Source organism: Pantherophis guttatus, chromosome 1, assembly GCF_059756535.1.
Source record: "Pantherophis guttatus breed Tessera chromosome 1, ASM5975653v1, whole genome shotgun sequence".
Taxonomy (NCBI): domain Eukaryota; kingdom Metazoa; phylum Chordata; class Lepidosauria; order Squamata; family Colubridae; genus Pantherophis; species Pantherophis guttatus.
Window position 1 is genome coordinate 159181661 of NC_142063.1, and position 14644 is coordinate 159196304.

The window sequence follows — 14644 nt, forward strand, 5'->3', positions numbered from 1 at the left end:
TCTTTGGGCACTGAATTTGCATACCTCAGCTCCAACTTTAATAGCAATTCATAAAACAGTGACTAGAGCTATTCTTGTTAACTAGGGCCAGGAGCAAAAAAACAACAAACAAACAAACATGAAAAAAATATGCAAAATGTTCTTAACTCACTGGTCTATTAGTTCAACAATGCCTGCATCATTAAAACTGGCCAAACTGATCAAGAAAAGCTTAATTAAATTATCATTAAGTCTTGTGGCTGTATCAACATATTAAATAAATATTGTAAATCTTTCATAAGGCAGGATGCTATGAAAGGATAGAAGAGAAAATGGAAATTTCCAATTTCTTCCAGAAGTCTTTTTGGATGTATCCTGCCGTGGAAATGTGCCTGTTAACGTAATGCATTGCCTATTTATAAAAGAAACATTGTTTATGGCCTTCAGCCTGCAGTTCTCCAGATGTGTAAAGCTTATAGTTTATCCCTGAATCCTCAGCCAATAGGATCAATGGTTCGTGCTGGGCGGCTATTAATTAGGGTGACTATTAATTCATTAGAAATGTAGTCTCCATAATTGCAATGGTATTCTCTTGCAAACTGCTAATTCATGGTATTTCAATGTTCTTTCTCCACCTTGCCTGGACAAATTCATTCAATATGTTTTGGGCTAAACTCCCATCACACCCAAATACCATGCTTGATAATATGGGAGCTGTAATACATATATCTGGACACCTTCAGATAAATGAAAGCAGTATTAAAACAATAGGGCAGATTAACACCGTTAAAGAATAAGAGCCGTGGTGGTTCAGTGATTAGAATGCAGTACTGCAGGCTACTTCTGTTGGCTGCCAGCTGCCAGCAGTTCGAATCTCACCAGCTCAAGATTGACTCAGCCTTCCATACTTCTGAGGTCGGTAAAATGGGGGCCCAGATTGTTGGGAGCAAGATGCTGACTCTGTAAACAGCTTAGAGAGGGCTGTAAAGCATTGTGAAATGGTATATAAGTCTAAGTTTTAGGTTTTAGGTTTAGATTTTATTAAATTTGTATACCGCCCTACTCCCGAAGGACTCAGAGCGGTGAACAGGCACAGGATAAAATACAGAAATACAAAAGTTAAAAACAATTTAAAACCAAATTAAATGATTTGGCCCACGACAATTAAAATCCCAATAAATTTAAAACAAATTAAAATTTCAATTTAAAATTTAAAAGGGGAGAAAAATTAGGCCAGGCCGGCTTGCTGGAATAAGAGGGTCTTAAGAGCACGGTGGAAGGTGCGCAGATCCGGGATCGTCCGTATCTCCGGGGGGAGCTCGTTCCAGATAGTGGATGCCCCCACAGAGAAGGCCCTCCCCCTGGGGGCCGCCAGTCGACACTGCTTGGCTGACGGCACCCGGAGGAGCCACTCTCTATGAGAGCGTACCGGCCGGTGGGAGGCTATTTGTGGTAGTAGGCGGTCCCGTAAATAACCAGGTCCTAAGCCAGGTCCTAAATGCTAATAACTATTGCTATTCACTGAACAAATATCAAGAAGGCAATAGTGATGCTACGTATTCATGCTTGGGATTTTATTTTATTTATTGATCAAATCTATATGGCACCTGACTTGCAAGACTCTGGCATCTAAAGACTCTGCCATCAGTATGGAAGATGTAACTGCCTGCAGCTTGAAAATCAATCTGTTGTAGAATCAGATTCCCTCTGCCAAAAGAACAGGCCAGGGTGTCTTTTCAAAAAGGGAAATGGCTTCAGACAAAACAAGCAGAACTTCAGTGGGAATTAATCTCTTATCTCTAGATTCTAGTCATAATCTTTAAACTGCAATTACAGACCACTTCCTAATATAAGAACCCAATAAAATCAGGAGGTAGAACCATATATCATCCTTACCTTACTGTATTTCTTTTTATTTTTTTCAGGAGATGGAGGAGAGAATAAAAGTTTGAGCCTTAGCACAGCCCTCTATCCCTGTCCCAGTGCAGCTAAAAGGGGCCAAGTTGAGAAGGCTGGGCCAAAGTATATATCTCTTCTCAGAACACTGCACACAATTTATTCTTAAATGTGGAAGACTTTGTTTTCTTCCTTTATTTCTGTTATGTTCAGGTCATCCGCTCCAATTATTTGTCTGTTGTTTAAGATCATGGGCGTCTCAACATCTGTGAGCTTTACGATTTGGTGATTTTCCACATTATTAAATTGCTTTTGTTGGATGGTGCTAAGACAGGATTATCTGTATTGGACAATATTGCTTGTACTTGCTAAAGTACAAGCACGGCTAAAATTGTAGCATGACTCCCTAACTCCCACTAAGAGATAAAAGAAATAGAAACCACAAAACACATTATATGTTTTGCTTTGACTTTTGCCAAAAGTAGACTGCAGATAGCAAGAACGTGACACCCTCTGCCTGGTTTTTCTGTTGACGCAAGACTCCTGCCATTAAAAGTATACAAGAGTATACTCAATCAGTCTCCCACAAAGCCCTTTATCTTCCATATCCTCCTTTCTCCAGAAAGAATCATAACTCTCCAAGAGAGATAACATCCTGAGCTATATGGAGAAGATTGTTGCTGAAAATTCCCTGCTTCCATGATTCACTTACAGAAGCCTTCTATTGGCAGAGGGACAATAGTTGGAGTCATCCCCAATACACTGGGAGTCTTCCTCAGATATCCTTTTCTACCTCTTGTGAGTATAAATATACAGTCCTTGACTTACAATAGCAATAGTACTTAGACTTACTATATATACTGCTTCACAGTGCTTTACGGCCCTCTCTAAGTGGTTTACAGAGTTAGCATATTGCCCTCAACAATCTGGGTCCTCATTTTACTGACCTCGGAAGGATGGAAGGCTGAGTCAACCTTGAGCTGGCGAGAATAGAATTCCAGGCTGTCGGCAGAGTTTAGCCTTCAATACTGCATTCTAACCACCGTGCCACCACGGCTCTTACACAACCACAGTTAGGACCAAAAAAGTGGTTGTTAAGTGAGTTAACAAAGTTATGATTTTTTGCCATAGTTGTTAAAGTGAATTATATCATTGTTAAACGCATCATGTGGTGGTTAATCCAAGTTCCCCCATTGACTTTGCTTGTTGGAAGTTGGCAAGGAAGGTTGCAAATGGCAATCAAATGCCCTTGGAATGCTGCAACCATTGTAAATACATGCTGGTTGCCAAGCAACCATTGTAGGGCTGTTATAACTTCAAGTGGTGGCTAAACAAATGGTGTAAGTCAAGGACTACTTGTACAGTATTAGGAAGACCCACCTTCTCTGAAATACCACATAATCTACCTAGAATGCATCTGACTGGCTACTGTGTAATGCTGGACACAGGTCTTCATTTGCCCTTCATCTGTCCTTATGTAGAATGCATTCAGCTCTAAGGCCATGATGTGGCTTTTTAGCACGCCATTATGATTTTCTCAGCAAAACGCTGCCAAAATAAAACCTGGCTTCCTAGATTTTTTGGGGGGGGGGGTCTTTATTATTGACAATTGTTAAATCTGGGATGTTGTGTGCCTGGCGCTTGCCTGTTTGAATTCTAAAGTCTCAGAGCATTTTAGCTTCATTTTGTATTACTTCGTCTATGTTGTGGTCCCATCAGTTCTTGCTTGCAGGCAAGTGGTATTTCTTGCTGATTTTCCAATGCACCATTTGTTGCTACTTTGTCACGCCATTGTTTGTAATCAGTCTGTGTGATCTTCTTGCTGCAGCTAACCAGGTAGTCCACTTTTCTTTAGCTTCTTTGCATAGGTGGCACTTGCTATCTGTTGCTGTCTTCTGAATTCTGGCTTTGTATGCATTTGTTCTAAAGGCTTGGTCTTATGCAGCCAGAATTAGCCCCTTTGTCTCTTTCTTCAATTTTACTGCTCTTAGCCATTGCCAGGTCTTGTTATTATCTGCTTTGCCTGCTGGGTTTTTTTAAAAATGTACTAGCCATGTAATATTTTGTCTTCCCGTGTCTCTTTTTGGTTCTTTATTTGGTTTTTCTTGTAGGCTAGTTTGGTCTCTCCAGTACTCATAAACCTTCCTGGCATACTACTGTAGCTTCAGTGCATCTTCTTCACTGTCCTTCGGATATTCTTCCAAAGCCTTTTTCTCTTCTTCAACTGTCTTGGGTCCTTGCAACCTCCCCCCCCATTTTCCTTCGTAAGTAGAGTCTTATTATTAATGGTTGGTCACTCAGTCAGTCGGACGTTTAGAATGGCGCGCGGCCCCATTGCGAACCGGTAGTAAAGGTAAGTAGAACCCACCCTTGCCTACAGCATATGATCCACATGGAGATGCAAACTGAAGTTGTGGAAGAGACTGAGGGGTTTGCTGGGGAGGTCCCAGGGCCCTGGAGTGTTTAAGCACAAACCTTGGGTCCATGCAAACAGGTGTAATTGAGCCACAAGTTACACCAGTTTGCATGGACCCAAGTCTTGTGCTTAAGCAGCCCAGGGTCCTGGAACCCCTCCTAAAAATGTCTCAGTCTCCCACCCACCCCCACCCCAATTTGAGTTTGAATCTCCATTTCCCAAAGTTTTAAGTCACTGTTTAGTCTACTTTTAGAAGATGAGGAATTTGTATTCCTGGAAGGAGTGAGGCGGGGGAGAGGAGTGGGAAGAGAGGTGGCTTCAGCCTAGTGGCCAGCATGTTTGTTTAGTTTAAAAAACATCTCAGCACCAAGAATGTCATCATGTTCCCCCGTCAGTGAAAGAAAGCGTTCATGGATTCCACACTGGCTTTATTCAATGAAACTATTGTGCTCTTTCTGGTCCTCCGTAATAGGTAACTTCGGAGCAATCTGACAGAAAACCACTTCTCCATGGCTCTGAATATGACGGTTTCTTAATGGCTGTGAGTTTTGCCAAGCTGGATTTCAGTGCTGATCTGTTCTGAAGGCACTTTGGGAAGCACCTCCATGCTTAGCGAGGCTTCAATGTGAGACATTCACCCTCCCCGCCCCCACTCTGCCATTCGAAACCACTTGCCCGCAGAGCTTCCCAGCAGGTATCAAACCCAAGGCAGCTGAAACAACAGTCAACACTCTGTCTGTAGATGGATCTGGGGAGTGAGGTTTAGAATGGCTGAAGCTTGAAGACCAGTTGTCAAAATACGAGGCGAATGAAAAAAGGGGAGTGGGATGAGCCTGAGGAGGGAGACGGGCTGCCCCAATTGTCTCAGCTGAGACAGAAGGTGCAAATTCAGCTGTGAGGTGGAACTAAAAAGGTACAGTTAGGAACACACTGATCGGATTGCATGGCGTACTTTTAGAAAGGCACAAGAGAGAGCAAACCTATCTTGAGATATATACCTTCCTTTCTTATAAAGACTCTTCTAGCTCTACTGTTTCAATTCATAAGCTGGTGTAGATTTTCAAATGAATTCTCAACTTTCTGGTTCCCAGACGATGTCCAAAATAGTTCCCAACCATTCCAAAACCTGGTTTAATGGAAAAGCAAACCTCTGCAGTCTGCACATAACCATGAAGTCAATCAAATAGTGAAACTGAGGACATAGACAACCAAGCCTGAAATATGGCAAGTACTTAGCAAGCCAAATGTCAAGCCAAAACATACAACTTCCTTAGTCCCTGTAAAATGGTCAATAGAACACTTTTTGGGCATTTATTCTGTGCATTCTGCAGTTTTTCCATCTTAATTCAGAGCGCTCTAGCCTTACAAGAGTATGGTATGAACCTGGAAATACTTGTGACTTTTCAAATTCAGCAATTTTCCTCCATTCCTGAATTAGAAAATCCTTTTTTTTAAAAAAAAAAATAATAATTAAAATATAATTTTTAGGTTCCACAAAAATGGTATAGAGCCATATTTGAAATGCCCAGGATTGCTTGATCCTGCTCTAGAGCTAAGTATCCCTGGCAAATTAAATGGATAAGTCCCTGCAGTTTTCTTGGCAACATTTTCAAAAAAAAGTTTGCCATTGCTTTCTTTCTTGGGATGAGAAAGAATGACTGGCCCATGTTTTACCAATTAACGTCTAATGTCTAAGACAGGATTAGAACTTCCTCACTCTTCATCCAGCATCTTAACCACTAGACCAAGCTGCCTCTTGCTGTGCTTATAGATATATCTTTATGCTCAGCTGTCTTATTTGAAAGGCATGCATTCTTTTGCCAGAGTCTCTGTCAACTCATGTGGCTTTCAAGCAATTCCTTATCAGGTTAAGAATGTAGATCCTATAGAGCCCCAGATGTTGTTGAACAACAACTTCCATTGCCTTTCAAGATGAGAGCTTGTAATTCAGTAATACTGGCAGTCCTCGTTCATTTAGTGACTGTTCAAAGTTACAACATCAGTGAAAAAGTGATTTGTGACCAATTTTTCACACTTATATCCCTTGCAGCATCTGCATAGACAGGTGATCAAAATTCAGACAGTGGGCAACTGGCTCACATTTAATGATAATTGCAGGGTCCCGGGATCATGTGGTCACCTTTTGAGACTTCCTGAACAAGCAAAGTCAATGGGTAAACCAGATTCACTTAACAAGTGTGCGATTAATTTAACAACTGCAATGATTTACTGTGTCAAGAAAGGTCGTAAACTGAGGCAAAACTCACTTAACAAATGTCTCGCCTAGTAACATAAATTTTGGGCTCAATTGTGGTCGTCAATTGAGGACTACCTGTATATGAGAGATTATGGATTTTTCCACCTTTTCAGTATGGAAAGGGTTTCCCTCTCATTGGAACTTTTGGGAAATGGCAGGATACACCAGAAACTGCATCCCAGAAGCCTTAAGCAAAGCAAACAAACTACAGTGCCAGCTAATACAAACAATCTTGGTTTTGAGTATACTTTGCAGTTGAAGGCTTCCATTTAATTTCATTGCTCCAAGACGTAAAAGAATTTTAAGGGTCATCTGCCAATACTATCACCTGGTGAGCTCCACAGCCAGGAGACTATCAGCATAAGAAAGATCTCACCAAAAAGAATTTTTTTTCTTCCGGGATGTTCTGTATTCTGGATTTCGTGCCTGCTTTTTATAATCTTGCATCATAAAAATTTAAACATACTGGAGAAATGCAAGGGGAACAGTTACACCAATGAGTAGCCAAACCTAAAGAGGTTACTTAATCATCACTGATCAAGATTTGCCAAATGAAATTCCTCACATCTCTCATTTAATTGTGGTAGGCTCTACCTATAGCAGACACAGGTAAAGTACCCCTCCTGGTTTTCTTACTATGTCTATATGGTAAATTAATAACTGGTCACAAAAAGCTACCTTTGGATTCCAATACACATTTCTCTTGGAGTCTCAAACACTCTCATAGCCTCTGAGCACAAATCACCAACTGTTTCCTAATTTCTATTCAATTTCCAAAGGGACTGAGAATAATACTATGTTGACATGGAAATGGACAAGATGGAGATTATTTATGGGGATTGGCACACAAATCTGAGACACTTCCATTAGATAAGGCTGCAAACAATTATATGCATAAACATTCTCTCATTAAAGAATTAAGTAACCCACAAATTTGTGTAGTGGAAACCTTTAAAACCTGTTCATTTAACTCTACCATGTAAAGGAAGTTTTATTTCCTTTTTAATGAATGCACTTATGTACAATATTCTATTTTATACCCTTTGAACAATTATCTATTAATCTTTATTTAAAATGCTCATATTTCCTCTACATTGCTCTGTAATTCCAGGCAGGATGTGTTAACATATTTTTCATACAATTTAAAATACAATCAATAGTAACAATGTTTTTTGTGTGTATATGCCTTTGAGTCACCACTGACTGCCAGCAACTGCCAAGGCTAATCCCTGTACTTTTCATGGCAAGATTTTCAGAAGTGGTTTGCCCTTGCCTTCTTTTTAGGGCTAAGAGACAGTGACTGGCCCAAGATTACCCAGCTGGCTTCATGACCAAGATGGGACTAGAACTGCATCCTAATGCAGGATTTCCCAACCCTGGCAACTTTAAAACACATGGACTTTAACTCCCAGGAGTCCATGCATCTTAAAATTGCCAAGGTTGGGAAACCCTATTTTAATGGAACATTTTTAAAAACAAAACAAGACAATATCTGTGAAATGCCATGTGTAGCTGAGAAGTATTGTGCAGCCACCTGATTTACAAAGTGGCCAAGAGGTATTTGTGCCATTATTCTAATTCCACTGTGCAGCCACCTCTTCATAGGTATGCAGTCTCCCTGGCTTTAACTAGAATCCAAGGGAAAACAAGAACCCATTCCATCTATGGAACTTCTTCAGATCAAGAAGTGTGAGTAGCAAGGGAAGCAGCAGAAGGATGGAGGTTCTTAAGACAGAATCTAGCCGTTTCATTTTTCTAGCATCTTCAGCTCTAGCATTTTTCAGAACCACTGCCAAAATAAATTCAAAAGAAAAGATACAAGATCCTAATAATAAATTAGAAAGTTGCAAAACTTTTGCAAAGAATTAACTTTGGGGAAACTGATTTTACCATTGTAGTGATAGCCAAACAGCAAAGGAAAACTAGGATCCTTAGTGAGAGTCACAGTTGGTAATCAGGTGCCGATTTACAGATTTCTTTTCATAGAAGACTTCAATTGGCTTCAATACTAAGCAAATGTTCAGATTATACATAAAACCAATTATCTTAGTTCATCCAACAGAAAAGAAACCTGCAAGCATGGGCAAGCAACAATGTCTACAATTGTGAACAAACTGTCAAGTGTCCTAGATTTCTTTATCTTCCAGGGGGCTTAGAGAAGACAACTCTACTAAAGCTGGTACTATCGCCTCTTCACTTCCCTTGCAGACTTAAATACAGTTTTAACATTTTGAATGAGCCAAGAAAAAGCTAACAAGCATTTTTAGTTGATCACAAAGAAAGTATTGTCCAAAGACTAAGATTTTTCTTGCAAAATTGCTTTTTTTTTTTTTTTTTTTTGCTATGCAAGTTTTACAATAACTCAGATGGAGAACAGAATTTGAGACATTAAAGGAGGTTGCAGGTTTTTTAAGGGGCTGGGGCTGAAGAAGCTATGATTATGGAATGGAAAGGCAATAAGGGAGTCAGTTCAGAAGACCTGGTTTGCTGGAATTGTGGTTTACCAACATCAGGTAAAGCAAATTATCATGGTTACACACTGGAAATGGAGATACACCCATATGCTTAGAACAAGAAAATTAAAGGCACTTAATTGCTTTAATTGCTGGTGGAGGCCAACCCTCATTAGCCTCAGGCAGTAACATCTGGGGACCACAGGTTCCTCATTTCTGTTGAGATGTATCAGACATGATCGATAAGGATTTGAAAAGTAGATTAATCATTTCATAGTTTTTATGATTAAGTTCATTTTCCAAACTAGAGATTTATAAAAGAAATCAGCATCGTTGTGGCTACACAAAGGTACAAGGATAGTTAGATGATTATAAATGACTAGAAAGGAATTGGCTTACTTTTACACAGATCAAAGAGTTTGATAGGCAAGATTGGGAACTCAAGGGATTGCCATAGCAAGGTACTGCTGCTTAAGTTGTAGGCAAATATAGAAAATAAGACCTGGAAATACGAAACTAGTGGAAAGGTTTACTTGGAATCAAGGAAAAAGATGGGTAATTGGGGAAAGAAGACAAGGATTGACTGACAGTTAATGTGGGGTAAAATAAGAAAGGCCAGCAGATTTGAGACAATGGTTGTTTAGTTGAGGAGGAATTCTACAGGTTCTTTTAGGAAGAAGGAACCCTGAGCGTTTATTTTCCCCCTCCCTCATAGTACACACTCCCCCCCCCCACAGTGGTTCTGGTTTCTCCAACTCCCCATCCCAATTTCATTTGTCCAAGAGGCCTTTAGACAAGGTGATGGTGGAGGAATTTTAAGGAAAATGTGCGATTCTGAACTTGGGAGTCTCCAGGGATCCAGAAAATCCGTAGAATTGGTCCCAATTCTAGCCAGGATTAGAGAGGTGGAAGGGAAATGTCAGAAGGAGCAGAAGGGCAGGGGCAGGGGCAGGGGCAGGGCTCCCAGGATGGTGTCTGCCTCTGGGGAGGAAAACTGAAGGCGACTCACCGGATCCTTCGGCTGTGACGATCGCCTCGGGGGAAATGCAGACCCCTCGGTCGTAGACCGGCAGCTCGTCGCAGGCCAGGCTATCCGGCCAGGCGTGGCCGTACTTGATGAGGACCGGTTCGCAACCGGCCCGGGCCCTCTCGCAGACGGACTTGCAAGGCTTGATGGGCTCGTGCTGGAAGTCGAGGGTGCAGATGGGCGCGTACATGGCGCAGAGGAAGAAGAGCAGGTCCGGGCTGCAGTGGATGCCCAGCAACCCTTCGAACTGCTCCATGGCCAGGATGGCGTTGGCCTGCGTGCTGTGGTGCAGGTGGTTGGGCATCTTGGTCATATTCCAGGGCAGAGATTTGCACAGAGGGATGCGCACCGGCTCGCAAGCCGCGCCCCGCGCCAGAGGCGCCCAGGAAGCCAGTAGCCCGGCCAGGGCAAGCAGCAGAGCGGACGGAAGCAGCAGCATCTTCCCAGAGCCCTGGCCCCAGCCCAGAGACATCCTCTCCCCACCCACCTCCCGCTTCGAAGCCCGCTTTCTTCCCGGCGGAGGTGGCTGCTGGATTCCTCCTCCAGCCGCCCAACTGCTCGGGGATCCTCTCCGGGCGACTCCTACAAATAGTCTGGCCGCGGCGGGGGCGTTGCCGAGAGCTGGCAGAGGAGCCTCTCCCAAACTCTTCGCGCACAGCCCGGGCGGGGAGCGAGGTCGCGCGATCCCTCTCGCCTCCAGGCTCCAGGTGGGGGATGGGGGGAAGAGCAAGGCTTCCTTTGCGTCCGCTGAGGGGATCCCGCTCGGGCGGAAGGGAGCAAGCAGCGGGCTAAGAGACGCCGAGTGAAAGAAGTCGCGCTTGCGGGGGGCCGGGAGAGGCGCGAGGTCGAGAAGTTTCTTGAGGGAGAAGGGAAGGGAGCGCGCCGGCGGACGAGCCCGGCTTCGCTGATGTGTGACTGGAATTGCGCCGCTGCTTTTTCACGCTCTCCCGGCCGGAGAGCCCCACCTCCCTTCTCGAGCCGCACCCGCACCCCCCACCGCCGCCCTTTCCCGGCTCTCTCCCTCCCGCGCCCCCTCCCCTTTTTTTCCTGGGAGGCTCAGAGGAGAGACCTGACCTGAGGCTGCCTCCGCTTCCCTCCCGGCCATGCGCCCCCGCTCCTTTTCTGTTTATCCATCTGGAAAGCGGCCGCCTCTTTCGCTTGTTTCGCGCCGGGTTTTTTTGGGGGGGAGCAGCTTCTGGTTCTGGCCGAAAATGAGCCGCTCCCTACTGAGATTCTTCCCCCTTAACTGGCAACTTGGTTTAGGAAAAGTAAAGCACCCTAATCCTCCCGCTCCTCTCTCTGAAACCAGCCTTAAATTCCTCAGGGAGTTAAGGGAGAAGTGTGTGTGTGTGTGTGAGAGAGAGAGAGAGAGAGACTCGTCATTCTTTTTCTTTCTACTTTTCCTTTTTACAACTTTCTGCTACCTTTTCTTTCTTTCTCCCCAACAGCAGAAGCAGCTCATAGAGTTTGCCTTAAAAGTCCCCCAAACCTTCCCTTTTTTGTCTTTTAATAAAGGCCGCTTTCGTTTGTCCTGGCTTTCCCCCCACCCCACCCCATCCACAACCCACCCACCCCCATCTTTGGGAAAACTTTCACTTAGCGGCCAAAGGCAGCTTTTTCCACATGGATCCAGATGCTTTTGATCTTCAGGAACAAATAGAAAGCAGACCTTCTCCCCTTGCTGCCACCTCCGCCCTTCTCTCCCACCCTTGGACCCCCCTTCATTTCCTACTGATCTCTGGGGCACGGCAGACACTGGCCAATGCGCACCCTCCCACCAAACAAGGTGGAAAGCAACCAAGCAGGGCAGCAGAATTCCCTGCAAGAGGCAGCCTAACAGGAAATCACCTTTGCTCCTCATCTCTCAACTATGCTTTTGTTTTCACCCTCTCCTTTACACTCAGCCAAGAGAGATGAAAATAGAAAGGAAACTGCCACCTCTCCCAGGGCATTTCTGCGCCCTCATTTGGCTAGAAGGAACAGTTACAAAAGAATTTTTTTTTTACTTATTTTTTTTAATTTGATTTATATGCCGCCCTTCTCCGGAGACTCAGGGCGGCTTACAATGCGTTAAGCAATAGCCTTCATGCTTTTGTATATTTATACAAAGTCATCTTATTGCCCCCACAAACTGGGTCCTCATTTAACCTACCTTAGAAAGGATGGAAGGCTGAGTCAACCTTGAGCCTGGTGAGATTCGAACCTGCAGAAATTGCAGGCAGCTGTGTTAATAACAGGGTGCATTAAACCACTGTACTACCAAGGCTCTTTTGAGTAGTAATTTTGAGTGAGGGTCAGCCCTTCATTGCTCCCGGTGTTTAATAATGGCTTAAGGTGGTTTCCTGTATGGCTATGGTACAAAAATTGTTAAGTTGTACTCAGCCCTCTGCTTTTTCCAGTGGCATTTTTATAACTCTACAGTGGGAGAAAGTATGCAATCATCCTCTTGATTGCTTTAGATCAGGGGTGTAAAATTCGATTTCATTGAGGGCCTCATCAGGGTTGTGTTTGACCTCGGGAGGGCCGAGATGGCATGGCCGGGGTGGGTGTGGCCAGCTTGATGTCACTCGTGTTGGGGGCGCCTGTGGTGGCCCGAGCACTCTGCCAGTGAAAACGGGTTCCTGAACTCCTTTCTCAGCTGCAATGGCCTCCTGCAACCCTCTGCCAGTAAAAATGGAGCTTGGGAGGGCTGTGTGTGGCCTTTCAAGCTGTTTTCACTAGCAGAGGCACTGCGGGCCAGTTCTTCACCGTTTCCAGGGTAGCCCCATGGGCCAGATCTAAGCACCCCGGAGGCCAGATCTGGCCGCTGGGCCTTGAGTTTGACACTTCTCCTTTAGATTATTTTATTGCCTACTCTTGTTGCTGTACAGTTAGTTCATGGTTAAAGATTGCAGGCTGGTGCTGCATTTGCATCCCTGGACACCCCAAAGCACCAGTTTGAATCCAAAGGGCTGCACAGTCCTAAAAGGTTAATCTTCAAGTTGAACTTGACTCCTGATGTCTTCATGGACATGTCCAGGTTGTTTTCTCGGCAACAATAAAGTGGGTTCCCATTTGGAGTGTTTTTCAGCTTTCAGAGTTTATAGTTTCCTGGTTCCTCCTATCCAAATACCAATCAGGTCAGACACTGCTTGGGTTTTTCAAGATCAGACAAGGTTAGCTAATTGCTACCAGGTTTTGGGGAGGGGGGGCTTTAACATGGGGCTGTCATTTAAACTACTCATACAGTAGTAGTCAGTAGATCATTGAGGGAAATTGGGAGGGGGAGGACAGGACAGGATATCTATGTCGGGAATATAGTCTCATTTTCCTTGGAGGGTGTATGAAATTAGCTTCGAGTGATATTCCTGCTTTCTAGCAAATTTGGGCAGTCTGTGGCTGTATTGGAAAATACAAAACAATACTAGTATATACTATGACACAATAAAACAATCCAGCATTGATAACTGCTTGATAAATCCTCAGGGGGGAAAAAGTTCTTTGCAACTTTCTAAAACTTGCAGTTCTCCAAGGACTCCAGAGCAGGTTGGCTTTCAGTTAAACCGTAGATACAAATGAAATTACGGACATTTCATATATAAATATTCATGATATTCTGGTAGGGAAATTTAAAATGGCATGTGTAATTTGTTACAGGTGCAACCTTTGTGTAATGTAACTTAAGACAGTCACAAAAAAACCTCCAAGGCCAAAAAGAAGGTCAAGTTGGGAATGATATGCAGCTGTTGTCAGCTTCCTATTTCAGTGGTACTTTTTTTCTTTTAAAGGTATACCGAAGACTTGCCTAGTGTTTTCCTATAGTTACTTTTTTCTGTACTGTGTATGGCTGTATTGCAATAGTTAGAACAAATAATCTGTATTTGAATCTAATGGGAAGATGTAATAAATAGACCTTTTATATGGTGGGCCAAGAACAATATTTCTGGAAGATTGTTTGTTTGTTTGTTTCTATTAACCTTTTCCAATTTAAAAAAATATTTGGGCTTGTGTCTCTGTATGGACTGGAATAAAAATTCCGAATGAAATAAACTGGCTATCAAAACCCTACGGGGATAGCTAACAATATGAATTCTACATTTGATAAAATATACTGTTTCAATTTTAATTTTAATTTCCTTGGAACTTCTGCAAAAGAAATATGCTGAGAGTTTCCTTGAACATTGCCAAGGGTCAGTAGTTGATCAAATAGTTTTTCATAGTGATATAGCAAGATGGATCGCAACATCTTTATGTTACTTATTGCCAATGTATGCTCAATTGCTTAGGAAGAAAATACACTGAGTTCAACAAGGTTGTCTTCTGAATAGGTCTAAGTTACAGGAAGTTTAAACTTCCTGAACAGATGGACAATGGCACGTTACCTAGAGGAGCAATGGCCAGGGGCTTTTGACCAGAAGCCACCTGATCAGGATTCCCTCATTCTGAATCTTCTGTGTTAAGTAGTGTCTTACTTTAAATGATTTATAAGATTCCCATTATAAAGTTTACAGATTAAGTTACAATTGGTCAACTTCATCATGCCACTAGATAATGCTTGATTTATAAGCCACGACTGGGTTTACATAATATAGTAAGCAATGAATAACCGAATTCTGACATCCAAAGGGAGAGCCTGT

The 14644-nt window shown here is 43.1% G+C and overlaps 1 protein-coding gene across 2 annotated transcripts in view; it reads right to left on the minus strand.

Moving 5' to 3' along the window:
* Positions 1 to 11610, minus strand: part of FRZB (frizzled related protein) — a 32853-nt gene extending 21243 nt beyond the window's left edge. Inside the window, exon 1 of one of the 2 annotated variants that reach the window (XM_034428939.3) lies at positions 10011 to 11610. In XM_034428939.3, the coding sequence (XP_034284830.2) occupies positions 10011 to 10500 (490 nt within the window). In that variant the 5' untranslated portion in view covers positions 10501 to 11610. The remainder of the gene's footprint in view (positions 1 to 10010) is intronic. The other variant, XM_034428947.3, reaches the window with a different exon arrangement.
* Between the last annotated feature and the right edge of the window lie 3034 nt (positions 11611 to 14644).